The sequence below is a fragment of the Stomoxys calcitrans genome, chromosome 1 (genome assembly GCF_963082655.1).
Source record: "Stomoxys calcitrans chromosome 1, idStoCalc2.1, whole genome shotgun sequence".
Classification (NCBI taxonomy): domain Eukaryota; kingdom Metazoa; phylum Arthropoda; class Insecta; order Diptera; family Muscidae; genus Stomoxys; species Stomoxys calcitrans.
The window spans coordinates 171,983,615-171,999,962 of record NC_081552.1 but is presented as its reverse complement, the minus strand read 5'-3'; the positions used below and the strand labels follow the sequence as shown (position 1 = coordinate 171,999,962).

Here is a 16,348-nt window from a genome sequence, read left to right as displayed (position 1 = left end):
TCTACCTACCCTACAATTATAAATGCGGTCAAAATATATGTGTATATGAGAACTATATCTAAGTTTGAACCGACTTTTTTCGAAAAGATCGTTTGAAAATTGTTTTTAATACGGCCATGTAAGTGCAAATCCGGCGATAAATAAATATGGGAGCCCTATTCAAATCTGAACCGATTTTGATGAAATATCGCAGATCTGTTGGGATCAGTAACAAAGCAATTGGTTGCAATTTTTGTGCAGATCGGTTGAAAATTGTAGTTACTACGGCTATTTAAATGCAAATCGGGCGATACATATACATGGGAGCTATATCTGTATCTGAACCGATTTTCATGAAATTTTGCAGATATGTTAAGTTTAGTAACAATCCGTGCCAAATTTTGTGCAGATCGGTTGAAAATAGTAGTTACTATTCCCAATTAAGTGCAAATCAGCCGATACATATATATGGGAATTATATCTATGTATATCTGAAATGATTTTTACCAAAATCAAAAGCGTTCGTCGTATTTGTTGTCCAATCGTCACGTGCAAAATTTCGTGACAATTGGCAACAAATACAACCTTTTCCTTGATTACAAGAGGAGAAAACATGGACTCACAGACGGACGGACGGACATGACTAAATCGAATCAGAGTCGATTCTGAGTCGATCGGTGTACTTATCAATGGGTCTAGCTCTTCTCCTTCTAAGAGTTGCAAACAAATGCACAAACTTATAATACCCTGTACCACAGTGGTGGTGTAGGGTATAAAAGTAGAAAAAAAGAGTAACCCGCCAATTCATTAAGAGGATAGATAACAAGTCGAGCATGTACTTTAAAATTATGTATACTTAAATATTTTTATAGCCAGCATCATAGGAGGGGGGTATACTAATCTAGTCATTCCGTTTGTAGCACCTCGAGCTAGCCATGTCCATCCGTCCGTCTGTCGAAATCACGATAGCGGTCGAACGCATAAAGCTAGCCGCTTGAAATTTTGCACAGATACTTTTTATTGACGTAGGTCGTTGGTGATTGCAAATGGGCCATATCGATTCAGATTTGGATATAGCCCCCATATAAACCGATCCCCGGATTTGACTTCTTGAGCCCCTGGGAGCCTTAACTTTCATGTGGCTGAAATTCGTAACAAAGACTTGTGTTATGATTTCCAATATCCATGCTAAGTATAATCCGAATCGGTCAATAAACAGATATAGCCTCTATATAAACCGATCCCCGGATTTGACTTCTTCAGCACTTAGAAGCCTCCATTTTCATTCGATTTGACTGAAACAAAGACTTGTGTTATGACTTCTAACATCCATGTCAAGTATGATCCGAATCGGTCAATAAACACATATAGCCCCCATATAAACCGATCACCGGATTTGACTTCTTGAGCCCCTGGGAGCCTTAATTTTTATCCGATGTGGCGAAATTTGTAACAAAGACTTGTGTTATGACTTCAAACATCCATGCCAAGCATGACTATAAACAGTCAACTAATAAAAATTACTAAAAGCTATTTTACTTCATGTCAAAGAATTTTCTTATTTTTGAAGACAAATATATCTTAACAAAGGTAAAAATCGGTAGTTTCTAGGTGATCGACTTTGGAAAGAGAACACCATTGTAGTTTAGTTAAAGACACAAAAATGTTTTACAAATGAAAAAGTCTTGAAATATTTATACTTTGAAAGTGAAGATGCTAAGTTTAGAGAGAGCATTTTCAAAAAAAAATATATTTAATTTAACAGATAGCAACTTGTTTTTTAAATCTCGCTTCTTTGGTTTGCAATTATTACCAAAATCCTTCGATCAAGGAAAAAGCCTTTAGTTTTAAGTAATCTCTCTTTTGTGCGAAATTATAATCTATTTGTTATTACACTTTAGACTGAAACATACATGGTACCTATTCTTACTTTCAGACTTGGAGCATATTCTTTGTTCCATTCAAGGAAAAAACTGTTAATTATTATCTCAAGTCATTGCCAGTTTCCCTCTTTTTTCCTTGATTTTTATGAGGCAATGTTGCCACTTTTATTGGAAAAATTAATTACGCAGCCTTATTCATGTGTGGCAGGCACTTTTTCCTTAATCCCTTGGAAGGATATCAAAAGCTTTATGGATGTCTTATCGAAGCTTTTATCGTGATTTCACCAATTTCCGTCATTTGCTTATTTTGTGGTTTATTATTTGTAAGAGAACCAAAAATTTTTTTGCCCGCTAGACACTACGCTCTCAATGAGACACATTAGCTACAAACTTACGCACTTACATGCATATGTATGTAAATTGAGTTCAAGTGTATTGAGAACATTGACCCATATTTCAAGTAAATAACCACCACCCTCCTTTAACCTCCTCCCCTGAGCATACAACATGCAAGACGAGTTTTTATTATAACAAAACGCACATAGCGCAATGAATGTTGGGAAATTCTCTTCACTTTCAATTCATGTGGTAGATTTTCATTTGATTTATGCTTTGTTTAGTTCGAGAGGCATCATAACAGCAGGCCGGCACTTGGAAAATAATTTCCTTACTGCATTCCAAAATAATCATTAATGATAGTTGTTTTTGCCTTGAAGAGGTACTTGGCATTTTTTTGTTCTTATTTTCCTCTCATTTCTTGAGTGGTATTCTGTTATCTTTTTCATTTTATGAATTGGCATTGGAGAATGGATATGATTGTTTCAAGAATAAACGAACTTTATTTCACATTAAATTTTAAAACACTTGCTTATTATGACTTTTAGGAATGTGTGTATAAACCCACTGTTCATTTACTTTGATGTATTTCTTTATATTTTCTTAAAACACGTGCTATAATAAAGTGATTATTTTTGACATCCGGCAACTCTGTTCGTCCACTAATCCAGCTGTCTGGTCTCCTTTGTTAACATATTGGGTAAACAATGTTGCTCCAAATAGTTTCAAAATTACTTTATTGTAAGATTTATTCAATTTCAACCAACACTTGTTTCTTATTTTGAAAAAAAAACCGTGAATTATTTTTAGATATTAGAAAAACTAATAAACACTAAAGAGATGAACTCATCAACAAGTGCGACATGGTATAGCATCATTCCCAAGAATGGTATAATAAGTAATAATAGAAATTAATAACAAAATTGAATTGACAAAAGTTAAATAAAAAAAACATTAAACCCCGTAAAATCACATAAATCTTTCAACATTTATGCCATTCATCACATCATATTTGTCTAGTCATTGAAATTCTCCACACATCTCGCTCTCTTCATTGAGCTTAAAGAAGATTAAACTTTCTCTTTCATGGTGGCATATGTTTTTCTCCCTAACATCTCACCACCACCACCCATTTCTCTTTGGCGTAACACCAAAAAAACCCTCATACACATACATCTGTAGGTTTTCTTTAATTTGTTTTCTTGGCAATTTTATTTGTTTACCACTTATAACAAATATCACAGTTAATTTAGGAATTTTTGTAAGTAATTCGATTTTCAATTTCCATTGGTAATTTTTTCTTCTTATTCTTCTTCGCCTAATTGAGATTCCGTACATACGACGATGTCATTTTACGTCCGTTACAGTTGTGAAATAAACGCGGTCATTTGCTTGGTTTCATTATCCGACCGAAAGCAACCGTTGGCTTTGCGTGTTGTTCTGTTACTGAAACAGTTGGCAAAATGTGAAAAAACATTGTTTCACCGCTCGACCAAAAATGCTTTGCTCGCGCACAGCGCGCAGTATTCATTCATTCATTTTTCGTCATAGAAGGTATCACTGTTGGGATAAACGATTTTGCACATTACTGGAGGTAGTGCTTTTAAGCTATGCAGCAGTTCTTAAATGGTCAAAGCAGTTGTGATGGGAGAAGTTTCTTAAAGACATATTCGGCATTTCTTTTCTATTACATGGAGGGCGGGAATCAAGAGACTAAAAAGCTTTCTTCCCCCTCATGGGTGTTGAAAATCCCCTAGGGCTTTCCCACATTGATAGAAATTAAAATATGAAATCCCCTTTTTCTGTTTTCGTTTCAGGAGGAACTTTGAGATCACTAATAAATATATAAATATTATCAAATTTTAATGAAGAACCAACAAAAATATGAATAAGATAAGTAAAAAAAATCCTAAATTCAAATGCAAATGCAAATTTGCCAATGAACATTCTATTAAGGAACAGGGGCAAACTTCTCACATATCAATGAGTACTGTCCGATTCAAGTTTTAAGCTCAATGATAAGGGACCTCCATACTATAGCCGAGTCTGAACAGCGTGCCGCAGTGCGTCACCTCTTTTAGGAGAAGTTTTTACATGGCTGTACCTCCCAAATGTCGGCAGCATTAGGAGGGGATAACCACCGCTGAAAATTTTCATGATGTTCTCGCCAGGATTCGAACCCAGGCGTTCAGCGTCATAGGCGGACATGTTAACCTCTGCGCTACGCTGGTCTCCATTAGTTCTAAATTAGCATTTTAAAATGCTTAGAAACGATGAACCTTTCCATTTTTGGCAAAATGCGATCTTCTTTTTTCGAGAAAAAACATACCGTAAAAAAACAACAATCAATTTACATGATATGTAAAACATATTTAATCGCTCCTCACGAAACTTCCTTTGGGGTAGTGTATATGATAGAGATAGACGTACTTGGTTAATCTCCCACCCTCCCTTCTTTTTGGTGTCTCTATTAACAATAATCGAAAATGACACTCTTCGTGTAAAATCTTAAATACATAATCTATCATGATTTTGACCTCCAAAAATTTGTTTTCTTATTTAAAAGCATTTGTTTTGCTCTGAAACAACGAAAACAATTGCCAAAAATGTTTTTTTTCGAATTTAAAGTCCGTACAAAAACACAATCTGTAAGATCACATTGTACTTTGATAATCCGAAGATTATTATTGATGTATAAACAATCCCTTAGATCAACAGCTATAATAAGATTAACCAAATTAGAAAAAAAACTGAAAAAGGAAGTATTCGGTAAGTAAATAAATTGGGATGGCCAGACCAAATCTCATATACAGCCACGAATCACGTGCAAAATTAACTAAACAGTAGGGATTTTTGTCTTAATCCAAGGATTTTGGTGATGATTTCCGATAAAAAAAAAATCCGAAACGTTGGAAACTTCTTGCAAAAGCTAGGCATTGGTACGCATAAATGGAGCTTCATTGTTTCATCGTTTTCTCTACATGCCCTGCACACGGCCCCCACTAGTCACACTTATCTTGCGTAGGTGTGCCTGTAATCCTATGTGACCCGTGCAGAGCGCCGAAGGTCGTACTGATCTCCATCCTATTTTCCTTGGTATTCGCCTCGTCTTGTCCCGGTCTAGATCCCTCTCATCAATTTAAACGGTACAATAGTTTTGGCGCAAGGCGCCATTACGCGGTATGTAGTTGTCTTAAGACATGTCACTTTTTGTGCTCACTTGTAATTTCAAATGTTTGTCAAAATTGTCAATTTACATATGATTCATCATGTTTGCTATTACACCCGTATGTAATTTTCGTATGACATAACCTAAAAATGTAATAAAAATCGATTTTTTTAGGTGTACACATTGTTAAAGTTGTGAGAGAGCAAACTAAATTGTTGTGAAAACAGTTGAATTTGGTGTTGCTTTTATTCGACTGACAACAACAACAGCTGATTTCTTTATGGTTTTATCAGAAGGAATGTGCTCTATTCCTTCTGATACCGAAAAAATAACATGTGCTATTTTGAAAAGTGATTTTCATATGTTAGTTTCATTTGTATCACACAAAATGTACAACTCTAAATATGCTAAATATGACATGTCATAAGACAACTACAAGCCGTGTAATAGAGCCTTTAGCTTTTAAAATATGTTTTGTAATCATTTTGTGGCAGTAAGGCAAATTTCGCACTTATCTCTAAAGTATTTAACGGTCCAACAGTTATAAGAATCGCTTACACAGAGAGAATTTTCCTTCATAAATGTAATGATCGGGTTTCATAACCCACTGTTCATAAATATTATGATAAGTTTTATTATATTAATGAAAAAATTATAAATATTATGAAAATTCTTTATGAAATAAAATATATGAACATGATGGTTTCATACATGTAAAGAAATTTTTCATAATTTTAATAATTTTTATCATAAATACAAAAATCAATGAAAATAATTAAAATTGTCTTATTTACGAATAGTTGGGGCCAATTTTTCCAGTCAAGTTTAAGTAAACTACTTAATTTATACTTGTAAGAAGTTCACCATTTTGTAACTCTTTTCCGTTTGTTTATTTTTTGTCCATTTTTGCTCACATGCTGTGTGCAAAGGAATGAATGAAAAAACACACACACGCATACCTACATGCATGTTTTACATTACAGCAATGCACAACATGCACCGTTACATCCTCATTCTACATAAAATCTTGAAGCAATTGCGTGTTTTTAACTTTGCACCGAAGTGAAAAGTGTAAAAAGTAAGTACTGCGGATAATATAGTGTTTTTTGTGCCAACATAGAATAAACCTGAGGGTACGCGATATTTCATTAGAATTTCATAATCTAATAACAAATATGAGTGAAGCCATTGATAGACCACCAAAAATTACACAAAAAAGATAACCGTGAAGCAATATTTTTTTCAACTTCGGAACAATCATGTTCGTGTACAGCGTCGGTTTTATGTATCGGAACGATCTAGCTTTCCCAGAGGCTGGACAAGAATCGCTTTCCCCCTTCCACATTCAAGTGTGAGTACAACAGCAATATGTACAGCTCCAAAGGACTAAGATCGATAATATCATTCAGAGTCTTGCAGCGCGGCACCGCCGCTGAAATCTGTACCTTCTCTACCATCCTGCGGAGGATACAGCGGTTAAAAGCACGATGCTATGCCCGACATACATAGGTGAGAATCGTTCGAACAACAGCCTATACATACGGTGTATAGGCTGTTTGATTTTCATAAATATTATGACATGTTTCATTGAATTGAGATTTATGAAACGTGTTTCATAAATGGTATGAAAAGTTTCATTGGGACGTATTTACATTTTTTTTTTTCATAAATGTTATGACAAAATCACTAATATCATGAACATTTTTCTTTATGGGTAGTTGCCACAGAATTGGCGCTTAAGAAAATGATTTCCAACTGGATTGTTCAGCATAGAAAGGAATATCATATCAATATAAATATTGTCTGATTATTTTTGTGAATGTATGAGTAAATAAACCAGTTTTTTCTGTGGCTGGTAAATACAACAATTTTAATGAAAATAATGAAATCTTTCCTAATTAAGGGTGATTAAATTTTAAGGGCCAATGTTGATTTTGTATAATTTTAACGCGTTGCTTGATTGTGTATCTTTCCATGGTTCAAATTGAGTTAGTCTGACATTGCCAAAACAGCAAATATAATCTGCTGCTTTCAGATGGTAAAAAGGTGACTGTAGCCTAAAAATGCCGCAAATTCTTTAAAAATTTGTATATCATATATAATCTTTATATCATATCTTTTAATTTGAAATGTATAAAGCGCATAATTTTTTTAATTTTCTCCAATTTCATCAATTTTTAACGATTCGAAATATTGAAAAAATTTGCCTATGAAATGGCCAAAAATGTATTTTTTTACATAGATAATGATTTAATTATTGTTTTGAAGTTCAAAATTTGGAGATAGTTTACTATAATTCTCAAACATTTTATTTGAAATCAGTAGACGATGTGTGCTGATATCAGCAAACTTATTTCTCTGGGTGTTCACATTCAACATCGGCTCTTAAATTATAACCGATTTAGTGAGCCTTTTTTTAAACCTTCCACAATAGACCCAATGACAGATTAACTTACGTCTATGCCTTACCTTCAACCTTCCATTTCACAATGCATAAATATTCGTGCGTAATATTTGTTCTTCCCCATTCTCCCATTCTAACACAGAAAACAAGTTTGAGAACATCTTACTAAATATAACAACTACAACAACAAAAACACAGCTCAACAAACGAGCACAACAACAACAATTAATCAACTCGTACTACGTCATAACACAAAAAAATATTTTGTATACATTTCGTTCATAAAGAAAAGAACAATGATGGCGTTGATGGAGACCGAGAGATTATGGCAGATGAAGGGAAGTAGAGAACGAAGCAAAAGCCGAGAATGGCAGTCGAAATTGGAAAACGCATAAAAATAATTCAGTGACTTCAGAAAAAACACACAATGGCACGAGGAGAGGGACGAGCTGTTAGCCATCCAGACGATATGATGAGCCAACACCATCAACAACAATAACAACAACTGATGGTGTGTGTGACAATGAAACACAAACACGTTGTTTGTTTAACTACAAAAGCTTATATTTTTCTTTTAAAAAAATACAATTTTCGTTGCCGCCACAAACACGACCCCCAATAGTCAAACTATAACATCATCGAGATGAACTTGAAAGAGACATAAAAAAACATGAAAAGAGAATCAAGTCAAAAAGAGAGTTAAGATTTTAAAAAGATGGGGGAAACCAGAGAGAACACATAATACTTGTATTAATACACAAACGCAAACACCCATGTTAAACACAAAGTATTTGGGGGACTGTTCTCACAACAAAACAAAACCTAAAATATTCCCCTCTATACAACAAACACCATATGGCCATCAATAACAGTTCGTTCACACATTCCCCATCACACCCAACACAGGCAAGTAAACTGCGACTGTAAACAATCAGCCATGTGAAAAACTTTAACATTTTATCAACAGCTACACCAAAGCTTGGCAAAGCTTTTACCACCACCCAGCAAAGGTGTGGAGAAAAAAGGTGAATTCAATTGAGTTGCGGTTGAGAGGTTTCTACCAATTCAAATGGTTTTTTAACTTGCCGTTTTTTTATTTGAAATTGAAAAACTGCTGGTCGACGGCTTTGTTTATCTTTAGCAATGATTAACGGTTCATAAAGCATAATTACTGAAGCAGAATTTTTAACATTTTCATTTGAATAATTTAAACGTATCAGAGTTTGCTGTTTTTCCTTTTGTTTGTTCAATCACTTTAGATTATGTAGTTTAGAATATAGATGAGTACATATATAAGAACATACCGACACATATTAATACAATACTATAGAGATATACATATTGGGGTGTGCCGGGTTGGCATAGCCCCTTATAGGATTTGCTTTTGCTGTGAAACTCATTTAAGAAATAGGTATACAAAAGAGAAATATAACATAATATCAGTAATGCAAATTTATAAAATAACGGCCGTATTCAAAAAACTTATGAAGCGCCTTCAAATAGATTTATTTGACAGTTCTATAAAGGAATCTGTCAAATAAACCTATTTTAAATTTATGTAAAACCCCGTATAGACTGCTCAAATCCGGATTAAAGGCTCTCGTCAGCTGATTTTATAAAGCGAAAACAGATGATCGAGCAATTAAATCCGGACTTAAAGAGCAGTGTAAACGGGGTTTTAAGTTTTGTGAACACCGGTGTAAATATATATCATCTTTTGTTGTTGGTTATTGGGTTTGAAATAACTTTTTCTCTGTTCAAAACGAAGTGGAAAAGTTTTTCTTAGTACAAATTAGAGCACTATACGAAATACTTTTCACTTTTTGCTTTGTTATTTCTTAATGTTTGTCATCTTTTTGAGTAATCGAAATTTATTGATCTTTACGCCCCAATGTACAGAACATTCATTAGTAAAGGAAAATATTTTTTCTTGATTTTTAATTTGCTAAATGACGTAAGATCGCCATATACTAATGGGAATTTGTGTTTCTGTTTCAAAACAAAGAAGAGCCTACGCCTACGTGATGCTATTCACGAAATGTTTAATATAGGTACATAGATTATTTGCATACAATTAAAACATTTTGTTTGTTTGGAAACATTTATGTATAAGAAATTGCGCTTTCTAATATAAACTAAAAACAGTATAACGAAAAATTATGTAGAGAAACTATATACAGTAAAACCTCAACCAACTTGTGCTGAAAATATTTTGTAAATAATACATTTTTTCATTTAGTTATTATATTAAGGAAATTACTTATATTAAGCAAATTTTTACTCTTCCAGTAAAAATTTGCAGGAGAGTAAGCCTTAACTCTCTTTCACTATTTATTTGAATAAAACAGCTGGTTCACATAAAACAGTTGTTCGTTGCTGCAAATTTTTGCTGAGAAAAAACGTCCAGTAGAAATTTGCAAGCTATCAATTACAAAACCCTCAAAATTTTACTCGTTCTCACGCACTCTCCCGCTCTCTTCTATTGACAAATAAAGTACGCGAGCGACGACCAGTAACAATTTTTGCAAATTTGAACAAATTTTTGAGTACATTAGGTAGATGAGGTGGTCAGAACCATTGTAGAGAAAACATTTAGCAATTGCACTCACAAAAAATTCTGTTAATAATAGCTAATAATAGAGGTATCGCCCTGCGGCACGCCGTTCGACCATAAAAGGAGGTTCCATATCATTGAGCTTAAAACTTGTATCAGACTGCACTCGTTGATATGTGAGAAGTTTGTCCCTGTTCCTTTATGGAATACTCGTGGGCAAATTTTGCAATTTCACAGGCAGGAGGAAGTGCATGTTACCTTTGTATGGGAAAATATCAGCTGAACGATATGTGACAGAAAAGTTTTGAATGACAACAATTTCTTTGATCACTATTACATTTGCTTCAGCCTAGCTGAAAATACTGTAGATGGTGCCTGCACTCTAAACCAGGATGGTGGATTGGGATGTTCTCTCTTCAACCGAAACTTGTCAATGATCGTTAGCCCACATGCAAGAATGTCGATACAACACCAACTACAAGTCGGATTGGTAAAAGTTTCAGCACACACTACAGTTCTATTCCCTGTAGACCTAAAAAAGAAGTAGAAACTGTTGAGGACATTGATATGACTTTCTAAAGTCCAAATGTTCTAGAAAGGGGGGAAATGGCAACCACAGATCTAGTTAGAGTAAGGAAGGGTCGTGGAAAGCCACAAGGCCACAACAGGACTAGGGAAATCTACAAGGCTGAGTTACCTGCGCGTTATTATTGACCAGAAACTAAACTGAAGAGAGAGTCAAATTAGGAACGATGGCATTATACACATGACGCTCTTCGATAGTTGGGAGTTGGGGACTGAGACCAGAGACAGTCCACTGGATATACAATGCTGTGGTTCAGCCAATCCTCACCTATGGGTCCTGGTATGGCACTGGGCCCTTGAAAGGGGAGGGTCTAAGCGGTATGATGGAAAAGGTACGGGATATTGCGGCGGTGCTGATATCGATGACAAGGAGCAGTGCTCCGAGAGCAGCACTAGATGCGATAATTGATCTGAGACCACTGTACTTGTACATGAAGTGCGCGGCGTTGAGAACTGCCTCACAATGAGGGAGTCAGTGACAAGGTGCTTTTGGATATCGGTCATTTGACTGGCATGGAACGACTAAGTGGCATTGACGATGCGATGGGCGGATCTTTCTTTGATGGCGATCTGGGGGTTGTCTTCTCCGAGAGTGAGTTTTGGGCCGAGAGCGTCCCTCCTTTTTTGGGTACCTCTGTTTACCTGAATGGGGGCACCGTGTGTGGTGTTTTTGTTGATTCCTTTGCGATCCTGAGTCAGGAGCGGAAGTTTTAAAAAGGACTACCTTACAGCTTCTAAAAGTTTGACAACGGATGCCTCTACCGTCTTTATGTATTCCTTCTGAAGTACTCTAGTAAAATATATGGGACGCATGTGAGTGAGTCCCAGAGTCATTCTGGACTTTGGTACGCGCCAGGGATAGCTGATGGGCGGCTCTCTAGACGGTGAGACTATTTTCATTCTCGAAATACATTCGTATCTCTCTTTCTTTGATTTCACGTCTTTCTAGACGAACACAATGGACCAGAGGATTGCGAGTGAAACGGTTGGCAAGTGCAATTGCCATGCGTGTCCTTTAAAGTAGCCTAATACCATAATATACAAAAAAAATACCAGGGCGAGCTGAAGAAGACTTAGAACAGTTTTAGGATGGAATTCTGCAGCTCCGTGGAATTTACATACGATCTCTCGCGGTTACGGAATATCTTATTTTCCACACCTATAATAGTGATCTGATGTATGGAAAATGTCTAGTAAGGAAATAGTAGAACCACTCTTGGTTACATATTTCCCGATAATGGCAAACGGTTGTAAGTACCGAATTTACACGATGGATTCCTTTATCGGCAAGGGCTGCCGCCTCAGTGTACAACACACTGCTACAACAACAACAATCCCCGATAAACCCTCAACGAACAAAGTGGTTTACACTGATATGCATTCGTCAGGGATAGTTGAGGAAATTATGAGTGAGTCGGGAATCATTTGGGTAACATAAGTTCGCTGTTATTACCAAACACCAAATGCAGATATTAAAAAAATTAAAGTTTTTCGACAGCTAAAGGCAAATATATCGCTTGCTATATACATATTTGTATTATTTTTTCAATTCTTTATTGGACATTGGGCGACTACGATCGCACGGTCTATCGGCCAATTAACCGGTCCCGAAAGTGTAATAAATTGTTCATCTATCACGCCTCTCAATAAGTCCATTGTTACGCGTGCTGTGTCCATTGTTACGCATGTCATGCAAGTCAAGCTCTTGCATTTTGGCCAAAAAAGTGGGATATCATTTCACGGTAGCACTCACCATTCACAGTTACGTTATCGCAGTTACGCATTCGCATCATCCAATACGGTCCAATGATGCCACCAGCCCACAAACCGCACCAAACTGTGACTGTTTTTGGATGTATTGGTAACTCTTGCAGTGCTGGCTGATCTTCACTCCAAAATTGACAATTCTGCTTATTTACGTACCCATTGAGCTAAAAATGAGCTTCATCCATAAAGTGGAAGAAGCTCGCGATGAACTTTCTTAACAGAGCACGCATTTTGATAATAAAATTAAATAATTTGCAAGCGTTGTTCGTTTGTAAGACGATTCATGGTTAAATTATAGATGTTTGACAGTGAAAAAAAGACACGAAACGGGAGTGAGCTGTTTAAACCAGTGTTGCCAAAAAGATAATAACCAAAAAAAAGCAACCTTTAATTTCTGGCCAAACCGTATTTCATATGAAGAATTGCAATTAAGAACAAACGCTTCCCCTGTCGATGTAGAAATCCAGAAGAGAAAATGGACTTGGTTGGGTCATATCCTACGCCGAGAAATGTCCTAAACTGGAACCCGCAAGGGAAGTGAAAACCTACCAAATATACATATACACCAATCACGACAATATGGGACTCAAATGAAAGGTATTTAGGATAAAAAAACGTATCTGATATCCAATTATCGGACCAAGTATTAGGGGGACTACCCAACCCAAAAAAAGCCCTAAATCGGATATATTTACCCACCATGGTAATATGGGACGCAAATGAAAGGTATTTACGAGTAGAATACGAATTTGATAGTCAAATGTGGGACCAAGTTTCTGGGGGTCCACCACTTCCCCAAAAAACCCCCAAACAGGACATATTTACCCACCATGGCAATATGGGACTCAAATGAAAGGTATTTGCGAGTAGAATACGAATCTAATATCCAAATGTAGGACCACGTTTCTGGGGCTCCACCCCTTTCCCCAAAACACCCCCCAAAAAGGACTTATTTACTGACCATGGCAATATGGGGCTCAAATAAAAGGTCTTTGGGAGTAAAGCACGAATCTGATATCAATATTCAGGAAAAGTGTCTACCCGACCCCCACAACACCACCCAAATAATAAGTATATGAGGCTCAAATTAGAGGGTTTTTGAAGTGGAACACGAATCCGATATATATTTTCAAGGCCAACTCACTGAGTGGCCGCCCATCCCCCAAAACACCCCCCAAGCCGGCCATGTTTGCCGACTATGAAAATATGGGGCTCAAATTAAAGGTATTTGATATATCAACATTAGGGACCAACTATCCAGAGGACGCCCCACCACCATAACAACCCCGAAAAGGACGACAGTTTTATAGTTTTTAGGGCCAATACCCTAAACCTGACATATTTGCTGACTTTTGCAATAAGGAGTTTAAATGAGAATTTGATATCCAATTTTGATATAAAGATATATGATATATTTTTCGGGTTTAGTGTTTGGGGGACCACTCCAATCCCCAAAACACCCATATTAACCCACCATGTCAATGTGGAGCTTAAATGAAAGGTATTGGGCGGTAGAGCAAGAATTGATACCCACATTCGGGACCAATTTTCTGGGGGTCTACCCCTTTCCCAAACAGCAATTTTTTACTGACCATCGCAATATGGGGTTCAAATAAAGGTATTTGGGAGTAGAATACGAAATATTTAGGTCATCACCCCTTCCCCAAAACACCCCCCAAAGGGTAAACATTTTTCGACCATGCCAATATGTGGCTCAAATGAAACGTATTTGAGATTGGAAAACGAATTTTATAACCCATCTTGGGGCCATGTGTTTGGGGGCGCCTCATCGTGTAAACTCCCCTAAACCAATGGCAATATGGGGTTTAAAGAAATGGTATTTGAAAGAAGAGCACGATGCGGATATTTTTCAGGGCTAAGTATGTGGGGGACCACCTCACCCCCGAAAACACCCCTAAATCAGACATCATGAGAATATCGGGCTGAAATAAAGTATTTTAAGAATGGAGTACACCTTACATCCAAACTTAAATTCGTAGACCAATAAAGACCATATGGGATTCAGATAAAGGCACTTTTATTGTTAAACTGTTAGTCAAGCGATATACTATTTTCGCAGCATGGTATTTCACTAAAACCTCATTAATAGTCGAAAATAAATATTCCAAGGAAACTTTTGTTCCATACAAAGTAAAAGAAGGCGCAGCGGAGCGGGCCCGGGTCAGCCAGTTGTAATATATTTAATATACTTCAAGTGTAAATAATGGACACATGTATAAGACACCTTTTTTTTCTACCTGAGCCCAAACGGTGTGCCGCTGGACGACACCACAGTTTATACACACTTCAAAAATTCTATGCTCTTAGGCAATGATCAATCGCAACAAATCATGTCTATGTAGCAGGAGTCCAATAAAATTAATATAACACACACAGCATACATTATCACTTACTACTAAAATACACAACCATATTACGTGGCATTCTTCATAAATAAATAGTTGCTACAAGATCATTACTATAAAGAAAATAAATAGTACTAATGTGAGCCCATTACCTTCGGATACTGCAATTTCTAAAAAGATTTCTCCAAGAATATATGGTTGCCCAAAAAGTAATTGCGGATTTTTTTAAAGGAAAGTAAATGCATTTTTAATAAAACTTAGAATGAACTTTAATCAAATATACTTTTTTATACTTTTTTTCTAAAGCAAGCTAAACGTAACAGCTGATAACTGACAGAAGAAAGAATGCAATAACAGAGTCACAAGCTGTGAAAAAATTTGTCAACGCCGACTATATGAAAAATCCGCAATTACTTTTTGGGCAACCCAATACAAACAATAGTAATGTGTATACAACAATTGGGAATAAACGATAACAAGCACTTACTACACATACAAATGACAAACACAAGACAAGAAAAATATCAAATTATAATAAAATTTCCGAGTTTAGCATATAACAATATTAATAAAAATGCAGTGAACAGATGTGCTGTTTGATTTTTTCTATGTGAGTTAATGCAACAATTTATTTATTTATAAGTAATAAAGAATTATGTTACAATATTTTATTTTTATATACATTAAAAAAAAAAAATTATATATTTCAAATGACCAAAAAAAATTGGGATGTGAAACAAAAATATTAAAAAAATGAAAAACAAAAATAAAGATCTTGTTAAAATAAACAAAACGTTTGTGAGAAAAAAATAATAACTATAACAATATTTTGAAAATAAAGTTAAAAAATAAGGCCCTTTATAAATGTAATTTGCAATTCATTTATGCTTTGTTCAAGCAAGGATATCACAAAACACATATTTCTTAGAAACAATTCAATGCTTTTCATTTTCATTTACTTTATAAGATATTCCGAAAATACTCCAAAGCTCTTTCTATATTCGTTAATTGACAATTGGCCATTTGGTACAATTGCCTTAAGGTTCTTAGGAAAAATCTGTACAATGTGAAATACTCTAGGAAATTGCTAACATCCATTATGAAATCGATGATGCGAGCTATAAAACGGGTAATGGGCGCACATTTGCAGTCGATATGTATGTAAACGCTCAACTCACCTTTCGATTGGGTAACACATTGCGAGGACAATACCGAACTGGAGGGTCCTTTCAATACTGATTCCAAGCAGCGTATGTTGTCGCGGCAAGTGTTGATAATTTCAGCCTATATTGAAAAACAAAAACA

The 16,348-nt window shown here is 35.7% G+C and overlaps 1 protein-coding gene across 10 annotated transcripts in view; it reads right to left on the bottom strand.

Annotated features, from left to right (window-relative positions):
- Positions 1-16,348, bottom strand: part of LOC106082505 (klarsicht protein) — an 841,622-nt gene that overhangs the window by 45,673 nt on the left and 779,601 nt on the right. For 7 of the 10 annotated variants that reach the window (XM_059361071.1, XM_059361070.1, XM_059361068.1 and 4 more), the window contains one exon: positions 16,222-16,327. In XM_059361071.1, coding sequence (XP_059217054.1) covers positions 16,222-16,327 — 106 coding nt within the window. Of the gene's footprint in view, positions 1-3,372; positions 3,648-16,221; positions 16,328-16,348 lie in introns of those variants that run through there. The other 3 variants (XM_059361076.1, XM_059361077.1, XM_059361078.1) reach the window with 3 other exon arrangements.